General features: G+C 36.6%; 2 protein-coding genes across 4 annotated transcripts in view; one reads left to right on the top strand and one right to left on the bottom strand.

The window, feature by feature from the left end:
• Window positions 1-100: 100 nt before the first annotated feature.
• PPWD1 (peptidylprolyl isomerase domain and WD repeat containing 1) lies at window positions 101-22,075 on the top strand. 3 transcript variants are annotated; one of them, XM_055331520.1, is made up of 11 exons: window positions 101-311; window positions 4,005-4,107; window positions 4,807-4,907; window positions 5,048-5,168; window positions 7,221-7,668; window positions 11,939-12,129; window positions 12,982-13,171; window positions 15,365-15,546; window positions 17,068-17,149; window positions 18,712-18,894; window positions 19,933-22,075. In XM_055331520.1, the coding sequence occupies exons 1-11, from the start codon at window positions 116-118 to the stop codon at window positions 20,074-20,076; spliced, it is 1,941 nt and encodes a 646-aa protein (XP_055187495.1). In that variant the 5' UTR covers window positions 101-115; the 3' UTR covers window positions 20,077-22,075. The 3 variants fall into 3 exon arrangements, with proteins under 3 accessions (XP_055187495.1, XP_055187496.1, XP_055187497.1); XM_055331521.1 differs by lacking the exon at window positions 101-311 and adding an exon at window positions 342-522; XM_055331522.1 differs by lacking the exon at window positions 101-311 and having other exon boundaries at window positions 4,056-4,107; window positions 4,807-4,832; window positions 5,146-5,168.
• Window positions 22,076-22,570: 495 nt separating this feature from the next.
• Window positions 22,571-26,324, bottom strand: part of TRIM23 (tripartite motif containing 23) — a 31,021-nt gene continuing 27,267 nt past the window's right edge. Inside the window, exon 11 of the mRNA XM_055331523.1 lies at window positions 22,571-24,856. Within this exon, the coding sequence (XP_055187498.1) occupies window positions 24,677-24,856 (180 nt within the window). The 3' untranslated portion in view covers window positions 22,571-24,676. The remainder of the gene's footprint in view (window positions 24,857-26,324) is intronic.

Below are 26,324 nucleotides of genomic sequence, written 5' to 3'. Positions count from 1 at the left end.
ACCGCAGCCAATCCCGGGGCTCGCTCGGCCGGTGACGCGCGAGCTGCGCCGCCGTGACGATTGGCGGGAGGACTGTGCGTCGCGTTGTCGCGCCTTTTCTGACGTTCCGGCCACTATGGCGTCGGAAGGTGGCGGCGACTCGCAGCTGCGGAGGCGAAGGCGCCGGGAATCGGAGGAACCGGAGAAAACGGAGCGCAGCGAGAGAGAGCTGACAGTGGTAGTGGCGGTGGCCCAGGAGAACGAAGAGGGGGATGAGGAGCGCTGGGTCGGGCCTTTACCTGTAGAGGCGACGCTGGCCAAGAAGAGGAAAGGTAGCTGGAGACATAGGCCCAGGGCGAGCTGGAATCGGCGGGCCCCCGACCCGGAGCTGGCGGGGCCGCCCGCAGCCGCAGATGCTGTTTGGTTGCGGGGCGTTGCACCCTCAGCACCGAGGGTCGTCTTCTGATGTCTGGCCTCCCGGTACTCGCACGACTTGGGCTGAGCGCAGCGTCTCTCTGTTAACCGCGGACGGCGCTCCTCAGGGTGCGTTGGGAGAATGTGTTGCGGCGGATGCTAAGGCTCACGCAGGCCGCTCCTCGGCCACGAGCCGGGCGGTGTCGTGGCGTCCCTGACGGCGGGGAGCCCAGGCCGGAATCTGTGCCCGGCTTTCCGGAAGGCCGTGTAGCTCAGGGAGGCTGTGTGTTGGGGCGCGGGGGGCGGGGCGGGGGTCTGTGCCTCTCGAGAGTGGATTGTGGCGGGAAGGTCCGCAGGATTTTGATCCTGACCCTGCCAGGGCCGGGTCTTCGGACCCCTGAGAGTCACCGGAGTTCCCCGGATCGCAGATTTTTTTCACCTAAAACCAGCGGTCTGTGGTTTTCGAGCCCTAGGATTCCCCAAGGCCCGAAGGGTTTTCCTCCTTGCTCGGAGCAGTGACCCAAGTTTTCGTCGAACCAAAAGACCCGGGAGGGACAGAGGTTGAATGTTTATTTCCAGCGTTGTTGTAATAAAACGGCTTGTCGTAAGCATGTTAGGGCCATTAAAACACGATGTTCCTGAAGGGTCCGATCTTCCTTTATCACTCTCTCGGCTTCGCGCCCTGGACTGATTCCTTGTTATCTTCAAAACAAGGTCCGAACTCCCTAACGTGACTTGCTTCGTGATAGGATCTCTCCTGACCTCGCCCGCGCGTTTCCGCTGCTTCTCCGTCCTGACTTTGTGTGTGTCTGACTTACTCTCTACTCCAGCCGTATTAAAACACTTGAGAATGGGGGCATGCTCTTTTTTTGTTTTTGTTTTTTTTTTTTTTTTTTTTCTTATTTGGCAGCCTACCAGGACATGATGGTGTGTACCCGAAATAATTTTCACTCTGCTAACTTGCTCAGCTTTAGCATCCATCTTTCGCTATCACCACCTCTGGGAAGCCTGTGACTTCTCCAGGCCAGGCTGGGTTTCTAAAAAAAATAAAAAAATAAAATAAGAATTTCTTAAAAAGAAAACAAAACATTGATCATAACTGCCGGTAATATTTAACAGCTGAATTTACAGATGTCATGTATCCAAATTTTGAAGAAGCAACTTTTTTGAACATTGTACATTGATTGACACCTTTAAAGTACATTATCTTTTTTTATTTTTTACATTATATTTTATTTATCCATGAGACACAGAGAGGCAGAGACACAACACAGGCAGAGGGAGAAGCAGGCTCCCTGCAGGGAGCCCTATGGGGACTGGATCTCGTGACCCCGGGGTCACGGCCTGAGCCGAAGGCAGTTGCTCAACCACTGAGCCACCCAAGCGTCCCAAATTATCTTTTTTTATTTTTTTTTAACTGTTAGGTCTTTCTCTTAAAAATTTCCATAGTAACTTCCTACATTTTACCATTATTCACATGGTTGAAATGTTTTTCTCCACTGTCAAAACAAAGTCCATTCCTACTTTACTTCAGTGCCTGCCACAGTGCTTTGCGTGTAGCAAAGTGTTCAATTAGTATCTATTAAATGAAAGAATATGACAAAGTTAATGCTCTTATTGTTGCATTAGAATATTTCTGTATGTTTTTTCTCATGGAAAAATGAAAAAAGTGCTGATACTAGTATTGAGACACAGATCTTACAAGACTTAATTTAGTTTGAGACAGAGAAAAATAATTAGGTGTGAAAATGTTTGCCCTTAAGATGCTCATTGTATTTAACCCAATCAATAGTGTTGAGTTTGAAGAAAAAAATGAAATTTAAAAACATGTATGAAATATTAGATGCCTGGGGAGCTCAGTGGTTTAGCTCCTGCCTTCGGCTCAAGGTGTGATCCTAGGTCCTGGGATCTAGTCACCCATCGGGCTCCCTGCATGGAGCCTGCTTCTCCCTCTGCCTGTATCTCTGCCTCTCTCTCTCTGTCTCTCATGAATAAACAAAATCTTAAAAAAAAAGAAACGTTAGAAAAATATCTTTGAAGATTTTATCTAAAAAGACAGGAGTGGGGCACCTGGCTGACTCAATTGTAGAACATGTGACTCTTGATCTCAAGATTCAAGCCCCATGTTGGGTGTAGAGATTACTTAAAATCTTTTAAAAAAATTAAATGACAGGTGTTTGATAATGTATTTCTAGAATTAGAACCATCCTGTTTAACATGTTCTTTGGACACTGGATTTTTGTATTCATTTATATGCAGACATTATAAATTATTATATGACACAACCTTTAATTAAATGAATGGTTTCTCAAAGACGGAATTATATGTTCTTCATGCCCATGTGCCTTGTAACCTATTTTGTTTTGAGTAAATACCTATTAAATAGATTCGTTGTTGAATATTCATTGTTGAATAGCTTTTCAACAAGTAAACAGCACAACAAATGTGTATCAGATAGGATTAGCTACATATTACATAAAGACCCAGAATGTCAATGATATTAAAAAAGAGGTGTGCTGCTTTCATGTGTAAAAAGAGTCCCAAAGTAAACGGTCCAGGATTGTTATAGAGGCTCCAAAGGGACCTAGGCTCTTTCCAGCTCTCTGCCCTAAACATCAGTAGGATATGGCCCTCATCTTTGTCCTGAGTGGTTATTAAAGTAATAGTGCTGTTATCCCAGTTCTAAGTTGTAGGACTGAGGAAGAGAAGAACACCTTTTGAAGGACACTCCTTCGCGGGCACATACTTCTCATTGATACATGGTCACACCTAACTCCGGAGATGAGAAATGTCCTCTTACGGCTGGGTGTCAAGATCCCCATATAAAAATGGGAGTTTCCGTTACTAAAAATGAAGGAGAAAGCATAACTTTGTGTCTGCTATACATTAGTTATGAAAAACTAGGAAACATCCCATAGTTAATGTAGCAACTTTTTACAGTCCTGTTTGGCTGTCACTGGACTATTTTATTAGATACACATATAAAACAATAGATACACATGTAATGTCCATTTTTGCTTGTAAAATTGTTCATAGCTCTTGTAATCAGTATTTCCTCAGATTAACAGTTACAAGTGTTTTGCCCCTGGAAAAAAATTGAGAAATCCATGATTTTCTCAGCTCTAAAAATCTATTTAGTGTTTTATCATGTTTACCTGCTCTAATCCCAGTATCAGTGACTTCAAAGAGGATTAGTGCCTTACAGATAAACAGATATAAGTGGCCACTGGCCTCTTGTTACTTATTTAAATTAGAAGTAATAATTGGCTCTACATGGTTAGAAAAATGGTTGTAATACTTTTCATAAAACTTAAGATTTTTGTTTTTAATGGAACCTTCATATGAAGCTAGAATCAATCACTCAGTTCTTTAGTGCTGGGGACAGTTTTTTAAGCTTCTTTATAATGCCTGAGAACCTGTCATGACTAAATAACGGTGCTATCCACGTACAAGGGATATAATAGGCACTGAATTTTTTTTTTCTGCTACATATGAGTTGAGAGAAATTTAAGAAAATCTAGAAGAAAATACATAATAGAATTGAGAAAATCTTAAAATTCAAAATAGTATATAGTTCCAGTTAAAAATACGTTTTTCTTTTTTCTTCTCAGTTCTAGAGTTTGAAAGAGTCTATCTTGAAAATCTCCCCAGTGCATCTATGTATGAACGCAGTTACATGCACAGAGATGTTATCACCCATGTGGTATGCACCAAGTAAGTCTATCACGTCTTTTTAATTTTTTTCTGAAAAATTTGTTTTATAAAAATGCTTCAGTATTAAGCAGGATTTGTGGCAGTAACTAGGATACTGTGGATTTCTGCTTAACGTCACAGGTTCTGTAATAGTTGGAGTTCAATAAAGGCCTATATATTCTTTCATACAACAAATGCATTCAAGAGAATATGTGTGAAGTACCTGATGTATTCTAGTTTCAATAAATGGTTTCTATTTTTATATACCTTACAAGGGAGACTATTCTGTATAAAATCTTTTCGATACAAAATAAACATACTTTGAACTTTGCATATACAGAAATGATACATTGAGATTTAATGTTTTATCAACTTCTGAAAACCAGTGCATTTTCCTTGTGAAAACACTGCCTATAGGGTGATTTTAGCATTAAAGAGCCCTCATGGTCTAGTGATTTCTGGTGAAATTTCTTTTCCTTTTTTTTAATGTCAAGTGCTAGCTCATTTCTGATTTCAATTCTTGGGATTAAAATTAGTAACACAGCAACTATTAATGATATTCACAACAAAACTACAAAATTTGCAATAGTGGTCTTCATAAAGGAAGATATCTTTTAATGCCCTATTTTGAAAGAGAGTCTCAAGAATGATTGCTTTGAGAGTACTAAGTAATTCATAAATCTGTTTTACAAGTTAACTTTTATAATTTTATATATGCAGGACAGACTTTATTATTACTGCCAGTCATGATGGACACGTTAAGTTCTGGAAGAAAATAGAAGAGGGAATTGAATTTGTTAAACATTTTCGTAGTCACCTGGGTAAGAATTTCACTTTGTGTTTGTGTGCCTCTCTTGTATTGGTTAAAAGTCTCTTTTAAAATGCTGTTTTTTTCTTTGAATTATGTATATTTGTTTCATTGGTATTTACTAGAGTGTTTTAATTTGATTTATTTAAATAGGAGTTATTGAGAGTATTGCAGTTAGCTCTGAGGGAGCATTGTTCTGTTCTGTGGGTGATGATAAAGCAATGAAGGTGTTTGATGTAGTGAACTTTGACATGATCAATATGCTGAAGCTTGGGTGAGTCTTTTAAAGTATATATTTTTTTAACTTAGTGAAATTTTTAAACGTCATTTTGTAGATATTTCTAAACAGAATATATTGCCATTCTATTAAAAATGCCTTTGAATATTGCTTGGGAAAATAATATATGAATCCTTGTTATGTTCTATTTTGAGGCTTCCTCTGTGGTTTTGTCATTTTAATCATTGTCATTAATCATTCTGTTGTGGTTTTGTCATTAATCTTTAAACAGCATCAAAAAAAAATTTTAAACAGCATCATAACAAGAATTAATTATATCCATTTAATGTTACTTAATGAATTAACAAGGATCCATCATGTCTGATATACTGGTATTTAGAATTAACTTCCCTGCTGTGTTTATTGCAGTTTTATGTATTGTGCCCTATAAGGCTTATGTACATTTTGGAATTGAGGTGATTTGTTGGTGATTTTAAATTATATCGATACCCAGACTATGTGGTTAGATTGTACAGGAATGAGAGGAATATTTTAAGCATGTCTTTCCTAGATACCATACTAATTTATATACATCTAAGTGAATGTCAGCCTGAAAGTCATAGCATCGTCAGAAAGTTTTGGGACTTGTCTTAGGTCAGACTGCCATTACAAAAGACTGTAAGCTAAGAGGCTTAAACAGTAGAAATTTATTTTCTGAGTCTGGCGGCTGGAAAGTGCAAGATCAAGGTTCCAGTGGGGTTTAATTTGTGGTGAGGACTCTTGGGGGACAGGATGTAGTGAGGAATGGTATCTTGCTCTTTCCCTTCTCAGAAGGCCACAGGCCTATGGAATTAGGGCCCCACATTTATGATGTCATTCAACTTTAATTCCCTCCTAATTATCTTCAGATAGGATTACCTTGGGTAACTGCAACATATGAATGGTGGAGGGAGAAGAACAACAGTTCATTACATAACAGGATTTCTTTTGGAATTTCCTTCAAAACCAGTTTATGAGCCACTAACGGAAATCAGTCTCGTTACTTATGGTCAGAACTTATTTTTGACTAGAAATGGAAGTATCTTTTGGTTATTTATCCTATTCTTCTGCTTTGTTTACCTACACTTTAGCTGTTTTTAAAAATTAAATCTATTCATAAATGTTGAACCTTTGCCACCTTTGAGGATATAGAAAGAATGTTTTGGGTTTTTTCTAAAGTTCTGCTAGAAATTCTAAAAGAGAAGTCCCGAAAAAGTTTTGAGCATCAACACCAACATTGGAATGCCTGTTTAACTTCTCAAACTGCCTAGAAAGAGACAACACTCATTTGAGTGTGTAAGTTTGGTGTATTGATTAAATCTGTCCAGTTTTTTTACCTTTGTTCATCAGGTGGCATGTTCCAACTTCATAGTTTTAAGATCAAGTTACTAATGAGAATGTGATATCAAAATGTTTTTCTTTTGATCACAGTCATAGCTAAAATATTTTGATTTTAAACATTTCAAAAACGGATTTATCGAGTACACTATTACATGCTAACCTGTTTTTAAAAGTAAGTTATATATAGACTAAGATATAGACAGAGGTCCAAAAGGCAATGTCTTGGAATATTTTAAGGCTCAGATTTGTTTAGGTTTTCTTGTCTACCCAAGAGAAGTAAATGATCTGTTAACATGCACTTCTCTTTGTGGTTTGATAAATCCTCAGAAGTTATTACCATTACATTAATGAGATCAGAAAGAGAAAAATTAGTAGCTTTTCTTAGCTGTTCATCTCCATTTTCTGTCTCTGCTACTTTTGAGCACGGAATCCAAAACTAGCTAAATCATTGGCCAGGATTTTTTTTTTTTTTTTTTTTTTTTAATTTCATGACAGATACAGAGAAAGAGGCAAAGACACAGGCAGAGAGAGAAGCAGGCTCTTTGCAGGGAGCCCGACGTGGGACTTAATCCCGGGACTCCAGGACCATGCCTTGGGCCGATGGCAGGTGCCAAGCTGCCAAGCTACCCAGGCGTCCCTTGGCCAGGATTTTTTTTTTTGGTGGTGAGGGTGGATAAGGATGCTTACTTGTATCTAACTCTTTTTCCCCTTGATTCTTAAATATTTTAGCTATTTTCCTGGACAGTGTGAGTGGATCTATTGCCCAGGGGATGCGATATCTTCAGTTGCTGCTTCTGAGAAGAGCACAGGAAAAATTTTTATTTATGATGGTCGAGGAGACAACCAGCCACTTCATATTTTTGACAAACTCCATACGTCACCTCTTACTCAGATACGGCTGAATGCAGTTTACAAAGCAATAGTGTCTTCTGATAAATCTGGAATGATTGAATACTGGACTGGGCCTCCTCATGAATATAAGTTCCCCAAAAATGTGAACTGGGAATATAAAACTGACACAGATTTATATGAATTTGCCAAGTGCAAGGCTTATCCAACCAGTATATGTTTTTCACCTGATGGGAAGAAAATAGCTACTATTGGTTCTGATAGAAAAGTTAGAATTTTCAGATTTTTGACTGGAAAACTCATGAGAGTCTTCGATGAATCACTAAGTGTAAGTGCAATATAAATTTAATGAATATTTTTTTTTCTAAATGTCTTTATTTTGTCCTATTTCTTAAAAGATATTTTTTCAGGATGTAGATAGTTACATTGATGATTGTTTTCTTTTAGCACATTGAAGATGTTATCCAGCTGTCTGCTGTCTTTCAGTGTTATTCCTTAGGTTTATGATATGATATCTTTTTTTTTTGATATGATATCTTTTGAGCCAATTATTCATGTATTCATAGTGACTGTGTTTCTAGTTTAGTTTTGTTTCTAAGTTCATCTTCTGAATCTTCTCAAAACTCACCCTAGGCACCCTTCTCTTAACCCTGTTCACTCGTGCCTGTTCTATGACTATTCTCAAATTGATTTTTCCAGCTTTCTATTATGAGCAGAGCTGGTGCTATCATCTTTTTTGTTTTGTTGTTGTCATTTTGTTTTGTTTTGTTTTGCTGTCTACATGAATGGCACCAAATCCATCTTTTTGCACAAACCAGAAACGTGAAGTCATCCTTATCTTCATAACTTTTTCCTTACCCCTCTTTTTAATTCATCACGAATCCTGTCAATTTGACTTTCTAAATATGCTTTAAATTTATCCATTTCCTTTTAGCACAGCTGTCACTACCATAGCTCATGATCTTTTGCCTGGACTAACTCATGGCCTACTGCCTATGTTCTGGCTTCTTCCTAATCTGTTTTCCTTGCTGTACCCAGAGAAATTTCTTTAAAGTGCGTGTCTGATCATGTCATTTTTGAACCTTTTAGTGACTTCTTGTTGTTCCTAGGATCAAGGCCAAATTCATGGCCTGCCTCATTGTGGCCTTTGCCTACCACTTTAGCCTACTGTAATTCACCTTCCTCCCTACCTCTTACTCTAGCCATTTAGGCCTTCTTTCAGTTTCTTGAACATGCTCCCACCAAAGAGCCTTTGCATATGCTTTACCTGCTACCTGGAGTCACCCCTCCCCGATTCCATTACCTGTTGAACTCATGCTTCAAATCATATTGAAAGGGTCACTCCCTGTAGAAATTCACTGTTTATCTAATGTAGGGCTTTTTTTTTTTTTTAAGATTTATTTATTTATTTTAGAGAGAGTGAGAGAGACTAAAGCACAACTTGAGCTGGAGGGGGTAGGGACAGAGGGAGAAAATCTTCAAGAAGACACTACCCTTGCTCAGCATGGAGCCTGATTCGGGGGCTCTCACCACCCATGAGGTCACAACCTAAGCCAAAACCAAGAGTTGGCTGCTTAACTGACTGAGCCCTTAGGACAGCTTTTTTAATGTGACTCAATACTGCTCTGTTTATTTTCTCTTAGAGCATTTGGTATGGTCTTACTTTTGACTAATACATATCCAACCCCTCATAGATTAAACTTACGTGATCTCTGATCCCTTATCTGTTTCGGTTCATGTTTGTATCTCCAGCATTCTACTTGACACATAATTAGTTACCGAGAACTCGTTAAAGCATGTGGTTGTAGAATAAGAGTTTCTATCCATGCAAAGTTAACTTTTTTGTGGAAATGTGGGTCTCATCACCGGTTTTCCTCAAGTGTTCTCTAACTACTAATGGTATGTTGAGTCCTCTAAGAGTCTGTGGGTTGAACCTTTATAGCAGTAACATTTATTGTATGACAGTGTCAATTCTATAGTCTTAGTAGGGACCAATTTGTATTACATTCCCTACACATTAAGGTCTCAAATTCTATTATTCTTATTAGTGACACTCTTGTTGATTGGCAAGGGGCAATAAGTTGGGTGGATTATCTGCCTGAAGTAGTATGAATCCAGACAAATGTGAAGATCTGCTTGCTGGTCAAGTCATTCTCATGAGTCATTTTCTTGGTGGAAGAGAATAGCTTTCCACTATACTTTTAAGGAAAGGAGAAAACTTTTTTGTGATGGGTTCTTTTTTAATGGTGGCCAGTAACTACATACTAGTTTAAATATAACTTAAAGGCTCTCTACCAGCTTGCAGCTCCTCGGAGATTCCTTAGAAAAAGAAATATTTAAAAAAACAGTCTCTGGATATAAATCTCTTAACACGAATACTCTCAGCTGTTCAGTCCACTCTTATTTCTTCATTGTTGTCTTCAACATTTGTCAAAGTCAAAGGGCTTAGATGATAAGAGTAGTCAGTAGTAAGGCTTATTGACAGAGGTTGAGATTCAGAATATGAGAGATTACAAAAAAAAAAAAAACCCAAGTACATTAGTTAGAATTCTAGTGAGTAGTAAATGTATGGAATCTCACAGTTAATAAGATATGCATAAGCTGCATATAGCTGAATTGTGTATCACAGAGGCTCTGGTATTAAGGCTAGAATATGTAAAAAGATACCAATGTACTTATCAGGTTGGATTAACACTTATGAAACACTCATATACAGGCAGAGGGCTATCTACAAATCTTTTAAGTCCTGAAAAATGAATCTTCTCAGGAAACTCGGGTGGCTCAATCAGTTAGGTATCTGCCTTCAGTTGAGTTCATGATCTTGGGATTGAGGCCCATATTGGGCTCCCTGCTCAGGGGCCAGTTTGCTTCTCCATCTTCCTCTCCCTCTGTGATCTCTCTTGCTTTCACTCTCTCTCAAATAAAAAAAAATCTTGAAAGAAAAAGAGAAAGAAAAGAAAAAAGAAAAGAAAGAGAAAGAAAGAAAGAAGAAAGAAAGAAAGAAAATTAATCTTCTAACAAAATAATTGCTACAAAAATGTAGTCCAGTATCTAGGCTATTTGTGGCATAAGACTAAGCAATTACCTGGATCCCTGGGTGGCGCAGTGGTTTAGCGCCACCTGCAGCTCAAGGTGTGATCCTGTAGACCCAGGATTGAGTCCCGCGTAGGGCTCCCTGCGTGGAGCCTGCTTCTCCCTCTGCCTGTGTCTCTGCCTCTCTCTCTCTCTGTCTCTCATGAACAAATAAATAAAATCTTAAAAAAAAAAAAAAAACCACTTATCAGTCCCAGAGACTGGAGACAAGAAATCCTAATGAGTAGGCTTTTTTAATGACCAGGCTTTTTATCTGACCTATAAGACCTTTGCTTCATGTTGTTCCCTAATACACATACCTCCTTTTGTTTTTTGGAGTTGTGTACATTGTTGTTCTTTCCGTATCTAGAAGAACGGAATTTCCAGTTAATGCAGGCATAAAAAAAAATTAGACTGGACATAAGCCTGGTTCCTTTTCGTCTCCAATGGAGAGCTACTTTTGAATTCTGCTGCTTGATGCCCTAAATGTCTGGAAAACTGAATGAAAGATCAAATTTTGGGGAAGCCTGTGGTATGATAATGCATAATAATTATGTAAACCTTTATGAAAATTATTTTAAATAATATCTTTTAATAATATCTTTTCTGAAGATAAGAAAACCAAATAGCAAAACTACAGAGCACTCATAAAAATAGTCATCTACACGAAGACACATTTACCTAATAATAATCTGTTTGGGCTTTCTGTAAAAATAACTTGAAACATTTTCTAAAATGTAATGAAATTGTTATAAATTAGTGAAATAATACGAATTAATTCATTCAACAACAATTGAGTGCTTGTTACATTATGTCAGGCCCATGATCCCTGTCTATAGTTGCATTATCCAGTATAATAGCCACTAGCCACATGTGGCTGTTGAGGACTTGATATGTGGCTAGTCCAAACTGAGATGGGTGAAAGTATAGAATACACACAGGATTTAAAAGACCTAATATGAGAAATATAGAATGTGATATATCTCAATTTTTTTTTAAGATTTTAAGTAGTCTCTACACCCATCATGGGGCTAGAACTTGAAACCCTGAGATCAAGAGTCACATCCTCTACCAACTGAAGCCAGCCAGGCGCCTCATCTCAATTTTTTAATATTGCTTAAAGTTTAAATGATTATATTTTGGATATATTGGGTCGAATAAAACATTATTAAGACTAATTTCACCTGTTTCTTTTCTCATTTAAGTAGCTAATTGAAAATTTAAAATTATATGTGTGGTTTGCTTTATATTTCTATTGGAAGGTACTAGTCTGTGGCTTATAAAAGGCAGCAGATATAGTTTAAAAGGAGAAAACAGTAGGTATATTAACTTTTTTGTAATTAGAACCAGTTAGTGTAAATACTATTTTTTAATACTATAATAATTTATTTTTTAATAGATTCCACCTTAAAATAACACTTAAGTACACAAACTTTCAGTGGCTCTTAATGTATACTGCACTACTATTTAAATTGTCATTCCTTTTATCATGTAGCTTTTTTGTTAATAAATGGTTTGCTTCCTAGATGTTTACTGAACTGCAGCAGATGAGGCAACAGCTACCCGACATGGAATTTGGCCGACGAATGGCTGTTGAACGTGAGTTGGAGAAGGTGGATGCAGTAAGATTAATTAACATAGTTTTTGATGAAACTGGACACTTCGTGCTGTATGGGACAATGCTAGGCATTAAAGTTATAAATGTAGAAACAAACCGGTAAGCTTTAACGTTTTTTAAAAGTGCATTCATTTATGGGGGACCATTTCCTCCTTCAGGGAAACAATGGGAGTTTTGTTTGTTCCAAGACAAGTGGAATGGTCCCAAATGTCTAAACTTAACCAAATGTTTTGACTGGATTTTTCTGTGGTCTTTTGGTTGTTTATAATCTTATGTAAAAAGTTTCCACTTGTGTTTGTAGAAGAAATGGAAAAAAGATATGCATAGTTTCAAGTTGGGTTTTTTTTTTTTTTAACAAGTTTCAATCTCTCTTTTGCTTATTGATTTAAATTAGCCTGGTTCATGTTAAATGTTGCCAAATATTTTAACCACAGAATTCAGCATTACATCCTGCTAGACATAAAATCAGAAGTTAAAATGCATGAAACCACAATAAGCCTTTTGTGTAAACAGTCCATTTGGTTTTAGTACAAAATAGCTACAATCAGATACTATCACTGAATGTAAATGAAAAGAACTTCAAGTATATTTTAAAGGGAAAAAAAATCTAGTGCTGTGCATTCTCACATGTAAACAAATTTATATTGTAGTTCTTGGCAGTATAGAATCTTTGAAGGCTTGCAGAAAGATTGAAATAATAGAGATAGGTTAAAACTATATGACTGAATGATTGTATTTTTTTAACCTGAAAATTCCAGCCAGTTACCAATTTAAAGTCACTGTTTTGGGGGGAGAGAGATAGAGAAACACTTTTTTTTAAAAAACTTTCACTTATTCTTTTATACAAAGGTAAAGGATGAAGGATAGTTGATTCCTACCTTTTAACTATAAAGGTTTTATAATTGGAGTTCATTCTGATAATTTTATTGTATAAAACATTGTGTTTTCCAGGTGTGTGCGCATCTTAGGCAAGCAAGAAAATATCAGAGTGATGCAGTTGGCTTTGTTCCAGGGAATAGCTAAAAAACATCGTGCTGCAACTACCATAGAAATGAAAGCATCTGAAAACCCCGTTCTTCAGAATATTCAAGCTGACCCAACAATAGTTTGTACATCTTTCAAAAAGAACAGATTTTATATGGTATGCGGAAATACTAGGAAATAGACCTTAATTCTTCCAGTTTGGTTGGAGCTTTATTTTCTTAGCTTGTGCTTTCAACTGAAGAGAATGTTGGCAATAATAGCAGACTTTCTAAACAACCAGAATACCATCTTAAAACGTTAATATTGTAGAATTTTTAACTAGGACTTGAATTTGTACTGTTTTCCCTCCTGTTTTGAAATTTTTTCAACCTGGTTTCTAAAACTATTTGTGTTGTCTAAGATGTTAGGAAGTAAGTGGTTATGGTAATAATTGCATCCAAAATAGTTTTCAGTATGGGGTTTTAAAATTCTCCTGAAAAGGATTATTTTTCATCTTTTATTCTGAAACATAATTTATCCTGAACTTGCACACTGCCTCCTCTAAGCACATTTCTTTTTATTACCTTTTAACTCCCTTTTAATAATGCTACTTGAAAAGTGTGTATTCCTGAGGAATTACTTTTTTCTACTGCACTGCAAGTACTTCTCCTATTAACTAACATTGTGCTCAGAATCAAACTACCAAGCAGCTAAAAGTAGCAGTGTCCTAACCATTGAGCCAAGCAGTAAAATCTCAAATATGAAGACCTCTACCCTACCATTCTATCCTCCACACTGCAGTCAGAGACTTTCTAAGTCCCAAATTTGGCAATTTCTTTGCCTAAAATCCTTTAATGGCTCGTCAGCTCTCAGCTGGCTCTTCTACCTATCTTTCTTCATTTTTAGTTCATTTGCTACAGTGTGCTAAACTTGAACTCCTTTGCAGTAGTTAATTGTCCTTTTTTTATTCCTCAGTGCATTTACACAAGCTGTTACTTCTGCCCATCACACACCTGTCCCCAGTCCCTGCTTTTACTAGGTCTCAAATTGGCAGCCTTCTCTTGACATCAAGTCTGAGTAGGTATGTCTGCTTGTGCAGTGTGTGTCACAGTCTTTGGAATAATTCCCTTTTTTTTAAATCTCTGACCCTGTCATCTCCTCCTTAATATAAAATTCTCCAGTACAGGGCATTATATTTTCTTCACTATTCACAAGGTTTGGTAAAGTGGCTCATTATAGCATACTCATTCTTTCGTCTGATATATTGTAAGCAACTATGATGCTATTCAGCTTATTGATTGATTGATAAATGTAGGAAATAGTTTATCCCATCCAAACTTTTCTTTTTTAAAAAAAGATTTTATTTATTTATTCAGGAGAGACACAGAGACAAAGAGAGAGGCAGGGACACAGGCAGAGGGAGAAGCAGGCTCCATGCAGGGAGCCTGTTGTGGGACTCGATCCCGGGACCCAGGATCATGCCCTGGGCCAAAGGCAGGCGCTAAACCGCTGAGCCACCTAGGTTTCCCTAATCCAAAGTTTCAACAATTGAAAAGTTTCTTTCAGTTTTCCCAATATCCTAAGGTATCCTGAAATTTCTACTTCACTCAAAATTCTGCTTATTGAAATAATAACAATTATTAATATGTGTATAGTACTTTCTACATGTTGGGCACTGTTCTCTAAACATTTTATATCCCTTCATTTAATCTTAACAACAGGTACTATTTTGAAGTAGTTATTATTATCCCTATTTATTTATTATTTTTTAAAGATTTCATTTATTTATTCATGAGAGAGAGAGAGAGAGAGAGGCAGAGACACAGGCAGAGGGAGAAGCAGGCTCCCTGCAGGGAGCCCAACCCAGGACTTGATTCTGGGTCTCTAGGATCATGCCCTGGACTGAAGGCAGCACTAAACAGATGGGCCACCGGGGCTGCCCTCTTATCCCTATTTAAAAGGAAGAAATGAATTTACTTTCCCAAATTGTATAAACTACTAAGTAGCGGAGCTAGAATTCAAACCCAGGAAATCTAAATAGTGAAAAGTAAGCAGCAGGTGACAGGTTATGATGTAATACCAGGCAGAAGCAGAAAGCTATCCCAGAAAACTGTATCTTGTTAAATGTGTACCCAAAAAGAAATTTAACCCCATTTGAAATCATACATACATCTTCATTAAATGGATTATTTCATTAGACAAGTGTAAAAATAACTGCGTTACACATCCTGTAATAGGAAGTGATTCCTAAAATAAGGTTTTACTCTGATGTGAATTTTCTTTTCTCAAACATCACAAATAGTAATTAAATTTTATTGTTGATAAATTGTAACCAGATGAAAATTTAATTCATTCACTCTTTTCTTGTGAGTTTACCAAACGAGAACCAGAAGATACAAAAAGTGCAGATTCTGACAGAGATGTTTTTAATGAGAAACCTTCTAAAGAAGAAGTCATGGCAGCTACTCAAGCTGAAGGACCTAAACGAGTTTCAGACAGTGCCATTATCCACACAAGTATGGGAGACATCCACATCAAACTTTTTCCTGTTGAGTATGTACTATTTTCGTTGTCTTAGATAAACATCAATGTAAATATTTCTGTTTTAAGAAACCGTGCAACCTTAAATTATTCCAACTTGAGAAATTTCAAAGAATTGAAGTGTTTGAAAGAACATCTACCTTTAGTTTTCTGATAACTGTTCCTCTAGAAAATGGGATTATATATATACACACACACACACACACACACACACACACATACATACTTCATAGGTTTATTATTGTGAATATGAAACATAAGTCTATGAAAGTGCTGAATGTAAACTATAAGTGATAAATATATTACCATTAACAACACATCCCAACTAGATTTTGTGACTCACTTGTTATAATTGGCTTTACCCTCAAAGCAAATCCTTAAGGGGAGGATAATTTTTTCCCCTGTCATTTGCTAGACATCCACAACCTCTTCTTTAGTCCCAGTGTTATCCTTATGTTTGAAAAGTTCCAACAAAAAACATAAGGCCATTGAATTGAAAAAAGAAAAGTATTCTGGACAGTTTAAAATTTTGCAAGATGAACATGGAATACCAGATACAGTAGAATATCTGGCTATTCTTGATCCAAAAGGTGACATCTTTTACAACACCTTTACTTAAAAGTACTTATTTTGGATATGTTTTATACCTGCCGTGGTAATGTACAAAGAACTAAGCAGTTCTAGACACCTGGACCATCTCATTTTAGGTACTCAGAACCCCCATGCAGCTATTAAGCCTGTCCCCTAATGTACTTTGTGTAATTATCTTTTGTATCTCCCTTCTATTCTCAGCTCTAAGAACTATTACATGATAATATACCTTATTAAATCATCACATGAGATTGATTAACATTATTTGGAAAGTTTCATACTTTGTGATTGTCATTTAAAGTTGATTAGATTTGGGAGATATTTCAGAGAGTAAATGCTTAGTCAGGAATGGTGTTAGTGTACCATAACATTCTTTGTATAAGGGAATTATCTTTCCCAAGAACTGAACCCACTATATGAGTTCAGTGAACTTTTATATATGCAGTGAACATATATACCTTAAGGTGCTGTAGTTGTATTTTTTAACCTGCTAAATGACTTTGAAATTTAAATACTGTCAAGCTCAAATATAATAAGCAATCATGATCTAAAGATAATGAATTAAACAGTATGAATATACTATGGTTTGTATACTCTTCCAACTTTTGCTTATCTTGAGATTAGAAGAGGTTATGTGGGCAGCCCGGGTGGTTCAGTGGTTTAGCGCCACCTTCAGCCCAGGGCCTGATCCTGGAGACCCGGGATCGAGTCCCACGTCGGGCTCCCTGCATGGAGTCTGCTTCTCCCTCTGCCTGTGTCTCTGCCTCTCTCTCTCTCTCTCTCATGAATAAAAAATCTTTAAAAAAAAATAGAAGAGGTTATGAAAAATGACTCCTGAGAGTTTCAGAAGATACTGAAAACACCATTAAGAAGCACAACTGCAAAGAAAACTGTCTTAAGATGCTCTGAATAGATTTCATATTTTAACATATGTCTTACTAGGTGCCCTAAGACAGTGGAAAACTTCTGTGTTCATAGCAGAAATGGTTATTATAATGGACATACATTTCACCGTATAATTAAGGTAAGTTATACAAGAAATTTTTTTAAAGATTTATCTATCTATTTGAGAGAGAGAGAGAGAGAGAGTATGTGTGTGTGTGTGTGTGTGTGTGTGTGTGTGTGTGTGTGTGTGAGCAGCGGAAGGGTCAGAGGGAGAGAATCTTCAAGCAGACTCCCCGTTGAGTCCAGAGCCTGATGCTGGGCTTGATCCCACGAGCCTAAGATCATGCATGACCTCAGCCAAATCCAGGAGTCAGATGCTTAAGTGACTGAGCCACCCAGGATCCCTAAGTTGACACAAAATTTATGTCATTTCAGGAATAGTTTTTGCAAAACCAGAAGTTTAAGCCTAAGGAATCTTCTTTGTCTCCCAATGATCAATTTATTAGAAATGAATAGGAAAAATGGACTATGGAAGCCAAAAGAAAAATGGATGGTCATAAACATCAGATCTAGAATCAAGTGCAGGAATAGTAACTTGGTACCTTTTTAGAAACATTGCATCAGTATTTTGTCAGCAGCTAAAACCAGGGTCACATACTGACTAAAAAGGTCATGCTTAGATAAAACCAATAGCTAAGGTTACTTGTACCTGGTGACTAGATAAGGTGTAGATCTAAAAGATAAGATTTTAAATAATAGAAGAGACGTGATGCCACTTAGTCTTTGAGAACCATCATTAAGTGCTTGCTTCGGCAGCACATAACAGTAAAATTGGAGAACCATCATTAAAACCTGAAGTCAGAAAGAACTTGGCCCAGGATCTTGTTGAGCAGGGTTCCATAAAATGGATGGGCCGTAGTGTAGCTCTTGGTTACTGGCAGGTCAGAAATGGCAGGAGAAATGACAGGAAGAATAACCAGGTTTGAGGGGGGTGGTGGGGTGGGTGTCTGAAAGAATTAGTGAATTAGAAGAATTAGTGAACCAGGCAATCCACAGTGTTGAGGGAAAGGGAAGAGAGTAAAGTGGGGCAATTCTGTAAAACCTACCACACTCTACAGATATAAAACTTACTTAAAATATTCATTGTTTTTTTTTTAAAGATTTTATTTATTTATTCATGATAGTCACAGAGAGAGAGAGACAGAGAGGCAGAGACACAGACAGAGGGAGAAGCGGGCTCCATGCAGAGAGCCCGACGTGGGATTCGATCCCGGGTCTCCAGGATCGCGCCCCGGGCCAAAGGCAGGCGCCAAACCTCTGCGCCACCCAGGGATCCCATATTCATTGTTTTTAATTGGATTATTGGGGAAAACCAGTACATGTCTATCAATGAGGAGACCTTTGCAATTTTGTTTCAGTCACTGAAACAAGGTAGTGTGTAAGTGAAGGAAATTTATCTTCCAAAGTAAAGTAGGGACGCCTGTGTGGCTCAGCAGCTGAGCGTCTGGCTTCAGCCCAGGGCATGGTCCCAGGGTCCTGGGATCGAGTCCCACATTGGGCTCCCTGAAGGGAGCCTGCTTCTCCCTCTGCCTGTGTCTCTGCTTCTCTCTCTCTCTCTGTCTCTCATGAATAAATAAAATCTTTAAAAAAAAAAAAAAGAAAAGAACAGTGTAATATGTTTTTTGTGTACTTCTTGTTAAGGGCTTCATGATTCAGACAGGAGACCCAACAGGTACTGGTATGGGAGGAGAAAGCATATGGGGAGGAGAATTTGAAGATGAATTTCATTCAACATTACGACATGACAGACCATATACGCTCAGCATGGCCAACGCTGGATCAAATACTAACGGATCCCAGTTTTTCATAACAGTAGTACCAACGGTAAGTAGAACAGCATTATCTGTAAGCCACAGATTCATAGTTTACGATGTAAAAATGAATTCAGTGGAAGAGAGCTGCACTATTTTCTACCATTATTTATATCTGCCAGAATATAAAAATGAAAACAATTTAAAGGAGAAAATGTAAAATTACCGAACAAATCTGATTTTACTTTGTAAAACTATACTTTTGTAACTAAGGACACTTGAGTTTAAGTCAACTTTGCCGATACTAATTGTACAATAGAAAACAAATTACTTCACTTCGGGGCCTTTTTCCTTATCTTTAGAATGGGGGGAAATTAGAGTATATGAATTCTCAATTTTAAGACCTTTATATATATTCTTATATCTCTGAAATCAGAATGCAGCCCATAATCAATGGCACTGTATTTTTGATAAAATACGGTATAAGAATATTGAGCTTTCTTGCTCTGCACTTATACAAAATTATACAGCTTATTACACTGTTTGAAATTAAACACCATGCAGTGAAAAATATTTATAATTACTATCAGGCACAAAGTCCCAGGTAATATTCACAAAAGTTCTAGTATCATTATACCCAGTTTTAAAAAATAGATGAGGAAATGAAGAGTGAGATATGATTTAAGTTGTCAGAGATCAAGTAAGCAGCTGAGCTAGCATTTGAGCTCCCATGTCTAATATGAAAGTACATGCTGCTTAAACAGTTCCAGACTGCTTCTTACTTAATGCAGGGAGGATTCCTGCAGAGAAGTTCTAAAACCTGAGCCATAACTCGTTAAGCTATGCAGAGACACTTACCTTTAGCAAATATCTTCCAGCTCCCTTTGGTCTGAAAGATGCAGAAATCTAAACAGTATGCTGTGCTTTTATATTTTTTCGTATAAACATGGAAATCATTCTTAAAAGCTGCTAAATGAAATAAACTGTACATCCTTTTAATTAAATTTTTTAAATGAAGCATAAATTTAAATTCTCTTTAATTTGCTCACCCAAAGGGTGTGATTTAGGAAATCTGAGTTTACCAAGATTTTCCATTTCTCCTCCATTGCAGCCTTGGCTTGATAATAAGCACACAGTGTTTGGACGAGTGACTAAAGGAATGGAAGTTGTACAAAGGATCTCCAATGTCAAAGTCAATCCCAAAACAGATAAGCCCTATGAGGATGTCAGCATCATAAATATTACTGTCAAGTAAAATAAGGTTTGTTTCATTGTATATGTAAATAAAAATACACATATATCAAATAGGTTTATTTTACATTAGGAAGTTCTTAGGACTTGTTGGACATACAAATCATGTTTCGGGGGATCCCTGGGTGGCGCAGCGGTTTAGCACCTGCCTTTGGCCCAGGGCGCGATCCTGGAGACCCGGGATCGAACCCCACGTCGGGCTCCCGGTGCATGGAGCCTGCTTGTGTCTCTGCCCCCCTCCCCTCTCACTATCATAAATAAATAAATAAAAATTTAAAAAAAAAAGCCTTCAGTGGAAAAAAAAAACAAATCATGTTTCAAGGATGCAAGATTATGTTTTTATATTTTTCATTAAAAGTCCTTTTTTAAAACTCTGCCTATGGTTTTCCTTGTAGTATTTCTCATCCTAGGAGATAATAAACTGAAATGGACTAAATTTGGGCAAACAGCACTCCTTATATGTAATTATCCTTGAGACTCAAAACCATATTGAGTAATGAGAATTGTATGCATATGTTCCTTAGGTTTTTAAAAACATGGTACATAATCTGCCTTCATGTTTCTTTGGATCCACTAAGAAAGGATACCAGGATCTGATAATAATGTACCACTTCCTTTCTTTTCTTAGGTTTGTGTTTTGTGCCAAATAATTTTGCCTTTTAATCATTGTTAAAAAGAGTAAGTAGAAGTAAGTAAAATTTCAGGAAATAAATAGCAAGTTGTAGTTTATTAAAGATTTAGAAATAGCTCTGTAGTTCTAGGTAAGTCACATTTAAATGAGTATTACACCTGGTGTTTAAGTATCAGAATAAAGTAGTATTTCAGTCCTTAGTTTTATATACAGGTTCATTTACTATTTTCACATTATTTTCCTCATATAGCTACATTCAAATTTTCTGTCCTCAAATAATAGTATCTTTCCTTACTTTACTAAATAGACCATTGAGAAAAAGTATATGTTAAGTAAAACTTTTAGTAGCTAATAATGGAGTAATTAGGAGTTTGAGCAATAAAATGAGTTCTAAGTCTTCTATTGATTTCATTTCTTCTTCACTCTCCCTCCTGACTTCGTAACTATTAAGAACCATGGCTTCTTATTTCCACTCTTGAAGTTAAAGGAGAATAAGAAGTTAAAGGAGGAGCATGTTCAACAGACCTATTTAGGGAATTCACATTCTTATGTTTCAACCTAAACTTACACTTTTCCTTCGGTTGACAAGCAGGATTACTTCCTTTATCCATTTTGTACCACAAACCTGTGAGATGGATTAATGTACCAAGTTGTACTACTATTTTTTTTTTAAGATTTGTATTTATTTATTTATTTGATAAAGGGAGAGAGTGCATGCACGACTTGGGCGGGGGGCTGGTGGGAGCAGAGGGAGAAGCAGACTCCTGGCTGAGCAGGGAGCCCCAGGACCCACCCCAGGGTCATGACCTGAGCCACTGACTGAGCCACCCCTGGCGCCCCCAAGTTATGCTACTTTTATTATTATGTCCTCCTTTTATAAAGCAGAACCTAGACATAAAATGACTTTTCACTGTGACATTTACCTTTACTTCCTCTTTTAGATGTCTTGGCATCTCCCAAGCCATTTATTCATTCCTGAAAACATAATCCTAAATTTTTTATAATACTGCCACCAAGTGGTGGTGATGCCCCATTCTGCCAAACATAGTTATTTTGGTTGAGTGAAAAATCCTAGTTGATTAACGAATTTTTCCATTTCATGTCACAAATTTAACAGGAGACCTAAAAATATACATTGCTAGTATCTTTTTTTAAAGCATGTTTTAAATTATTATTAGCAGGATATCATCTGATACTTATTCATCCTCTTCATTATTTTTTTAGGAAAAGTATAACTGTCTTCTTTCCTATTAACCACTTTGCAAATTGAAAGGTATCTCAATGCTAAGGAAAATGTCTTTCTTTTGGCAATATTAGTTCATAAGGCTACACCTAAGTATTCTCAGCCATTTTCTAAAACAGTTACTTAAAATTTAAAAAAACAGGGGTTTCACGGTGTTTAATGCAAAAATTTAGTTCTGTCTAGATAATGCTCATTTTTTTTATTTTATTTTTTATTTTTTATTTATTTATGATAGTCACAGAGAGAGAGAGAGAGAGAGAGAGAGGCAGAGACATAGGCAGAGGGAGAAGCAGGCTCCATGCACCGGGAGCCTGATGTGGGATTCGATCCTGAGTCTCCAGGATCGCGCCCTGGGCCAAAGGCAGGCGCCAAACCGCTGCGCCACCCAGGGATCCCCGATAATGCTCATTTAAGTGTGGCTTACTTTGCAACTACAGAATGCTTTATTTCTAAATCTTTAATAAACTGTAACTCAGATTTGACATGGAAGTCAATCCCTACCCCATTTTGTTTCCTTTCTCATAACCACAGCATAAATAGGACTTTAGGTGGTTACTAATTATACTAGTAGATAGATGGTACATGAAACAAAACTTATAGAATAATGATAAGACTTCCTTACAATGATTTTAACATTTTATTGCTGTCTATATGTAATGCAAATAATGGCTTCTGGTGATAATAAAGCATTCCGATATTACAGACCAGGGCTACACACTTGTAAACCTGCTTTACATAAACCATACAATAATATTTAGCTTAATACAGAAATTCAGAGCTAGGAGGCAAATCCTAATACTGTATTTAAGACATCTCTCTCATTATTAAGTTTGACATTTCTCAGAGGGAACTAGCAAAATCTTAACCAATGATTAGGGAAAGAATACAACCATAAATAGTAGTAAGGGCCTGAGAAAAATATTTCTTAAAAAAAAAGAAATCACACACAGTTATGTACATTATAATCAAGTCTAAGCACAATTTTTACATTGTGTTTAGTAATATCCTAAGAATGTGAATTACAAAGTTTACCAAAACTGGTGAAATAAACTTAATAATTTACAAGGAAAACAACTTTACATTTTAGTGTTAGATTTTTTTTTTTTTCAATTACCTAGTAGAGAAAGCAGGTCAAGGGCTCACAGGCAAATGTTAACACATTTTTTTTTATTTTTCACAGTTATTGTAATCAAATATTAAATAAATTCATAAGTGTTACTTATATGCACAAATTACACTTGTAACAGCATGACTTTTACTTGAAAAATAAAGGATGAAATATTTACTTATTTACACACTGCCCATAACACTGATGGACTTCTTTCTAATGCTTTGTTTTCTAAAAGTTTTGTTGTTTATTTTAAACAAAAGTACATTTGAAGAGACTGAACCAAAAACAGTGCCACCAAAGAGGGACCTCTCCTAGCAGTTCAACTAATAAGACTTAGGACTCAACTTCATCCTAAAGGATGAAGAGCCTTTTAAAAAAATAATAAAACTGAATCTAGCTATGTTTAAATATAAATCGTACTGCCATAATGAGTATCCTTAAAAAATGAAAAACAGTAAAAAGCACAAAATTTTTAAACTTTTACAACACTGCATAATAAAGGTGATGTAAACTTTCTGAACATTTCCTTAGACACATTCTCAACTAACTTTTCAAGGCCTTATCATGAAGAGCCTTGATAACATTTTATTGTCAAGATAAATGCACTTATTTTGGGAAAGCTATTAAAGTAACTAATTCTCCACTGCTTAAATGACTTCTCTTAAGGTAAATGTAGTTTTCTACTTAGATCTCTATTTCTTTTTTTTTTTATGTAAAGCCAACAACCCTGGTTCTATGTGTAACTTACTACATTTTACCCTATAATCGTTCCCACTAAGGATGCAATATTATTTTAAAAAGAAACTCTAACTAATTTAAATGTGTTGAAAATAGAAGGACCAATTTAGAGCTGTGACCTAGGAAATAATATATCTAGGTTCAACCCTGGAAATGGGTCTTTCATAAGTGAAGATTAACTACAACATAACTGACTTTCACAGTTTTATTATTAATTATTCTTCAGTTTAATACTAATCTGACAGTCATACCTAGTTAGATAACATGTCATATGACTCACTTGAGTTTTATACAAAAGGGCTTAGAGAAAGTTTAATAAAACATTATAAAATATTAATTTTCTGCAGCTTATAGTTCTTAGCATTAAAGGAGTTCTGTTATAATAAACATAGAAGTAATCCTACTACCCAAAGATACAGTCTGGATTCTTTCATTAAATCACTGCTGCTTTGTTACTAAATACTGCCAAATCCAGTGAAAAGGTAAGATAAAAGAGAAGCTATGTTTCACTTGCTTCACACAGAGGTTCCATTAGGCACTCAGTTGGCTATTCCTTTTTCACTGAAAGAATAAATCTTCACCTTACCGTTTCTCTCTACTTCTTTCCCAGTATATGGTTCACATATAATGTGAAAAAAATAACAGATTTATGTTTTTAAAAAATGTATATTCACTAAGTCCCTATTTAATGCAATTTTAATCTGCTCAAATATTTAAATTTTACTACAGAGTAACTTTTTAAAAAGCAATATTGTACTGAATTCCCCAACCAAAGTCCTTTTAAGTATACATCCTAAATTAACTTTGAGATGCAGAATTTCTTATATTATGTGCAAAGTAACTCTTAACCACAAAACTTTGAAGAACTGCTACATTTAAAATCAAGCAACATCCAATACTCCAGCAGCCACAAGATGCCTTGAGAGCCAATCTAACCCTTCATATAATCCCATACCACTTCGAGCATCACAGCCCTGAATATACCAGCTACGGCCACAGCACAATTTATGCAGACTGAGAAGTTCAGTGATTTCTTCTACTGACAGAGCTCCAGCAACATCCTGAAAGATATATACATAACAAATTTTTTATAATCTGCTCATCAAAATTATTTATATAGAATTCTGTTGGTACCATTCTAACAAAAGCCTAAAGTTAAAACCTAAATTCACCCTTCAGTAACTATTCTGTAATTAATAGAAAAGTAGGGTTGTGATTAAGATCATTTATAATATAGTCTGTAAGAATAACATCACAGTGAAATCAATAAAGGCAATGCAGCCTAAATGAAAGATACTGCCTGAGTCATAAGGCATTGACTTAAAAAGGTTAACACATCTGTATCACAAAAATGGCTCATACATAGAATTTATAAAATGAAGTCACTAAATTCCCACTCCAAATACCCCCGAACACCCCTACTTCCTAGAAGCAACCACCAGTTATGATTTTTTATATATTTGTCCAGATAATTTCCATGCATTCATGCAAATCAACATCCTTTAGTTTTTTAAAATTTTTTACTGAACACATCTTGAAGATAATTATCTTTCCATTATCTGGACAAGTAGACTTTCAGCATTATTTTTAACATCCGAATTACATTCCTGGGTGTAGGTGCTACATTAATTTTCTTAACCAGTCCTATTCTTTTTCTTTTTTTTTTTAAGATTTTATTTATTATTCCTGAGAGACACACACACACACAGAGAGAGAGAGGCAGAGACACAGGCAGAGGGAGAAGCAGGCTCCATGCAGGGACCTGATGTGGGACTCGATCCCAGGTCTCCAGGATCACACCCTGGGCTGAAGGCAGCGCTAAACTGCTAAGCCACCCGGGCTGCCCAACCAGTCCTATTCTTAATATATTTAGACTGAACTACTATTTATGTGCTATTACAAATACATACATACGTAACATTTTTACCCACGTTCATTTGCACCATTATCTGTAGGATAACTTTAGGATATTTGTAGAATACTTTCCTAGAGGTAAAATTGCAGGGTACAGGTATATGCATCTAAAATTTTGATAGGTATGGTACTGCCCAATTGCCCTCCAAGAAAATGTCTCTAATAACCACACCAACAGTATATGTGAGTCTGAAGATTATGAACATTTTTATCTTTAACAACGAAAAGTGGGTATTTTGCCTTATTATGTGTCTTTTTCAATAAGTAAAGCAAAGTGTATCTGCTCTTAGTATTTGCCTTTTATTTTTTATGAGGAAAACCTTTTATTCGCCATCCTACCCTTCCTTTTTATGACATGTTAGCCCCTCTACTGCACTTGTCATCCTCCTAGAAGCATAGGCTCACATCTAGGAATCTGCAGCTTCCCCATGTCCTTTACCCTCCCCATTCAGACACAGAATTCTAACAAATCTACGTTCATAAACTCTTTCCAATCTGCTTCCACCCTTCTATTCCTTTAATTGAGGATCTTGCTAACTCTCTCACTTGAATTACTGCAGCAATTTATTGTGTATTCCTGTCTCTAGTCCCTTCCCCCTAATTCTGTATTCTACC

Source organism: Nyctereutes procyonoides, unplaced genomic scaffold (genome assembly GCF_905146905.1).
Source record: "Nyctereutes procyonoides isolate TBG_1078 unplaced genomic scaffold, NYPRO_anot_genome, whole genome shotgun sequence".
In the NCBI taxonomy this organism is placed as follows: Eukaryota; Metazoa; Chordata; class Mammalia; order Carnivora; family Canidae; genus Nyctereutes; species Nyctereutes procyonoides.
The sequence above is the reverse complement of the archived record's forward strand: the minus strand, read 5'-3'. Positions and strand labels throughout refer to the sequence as shown.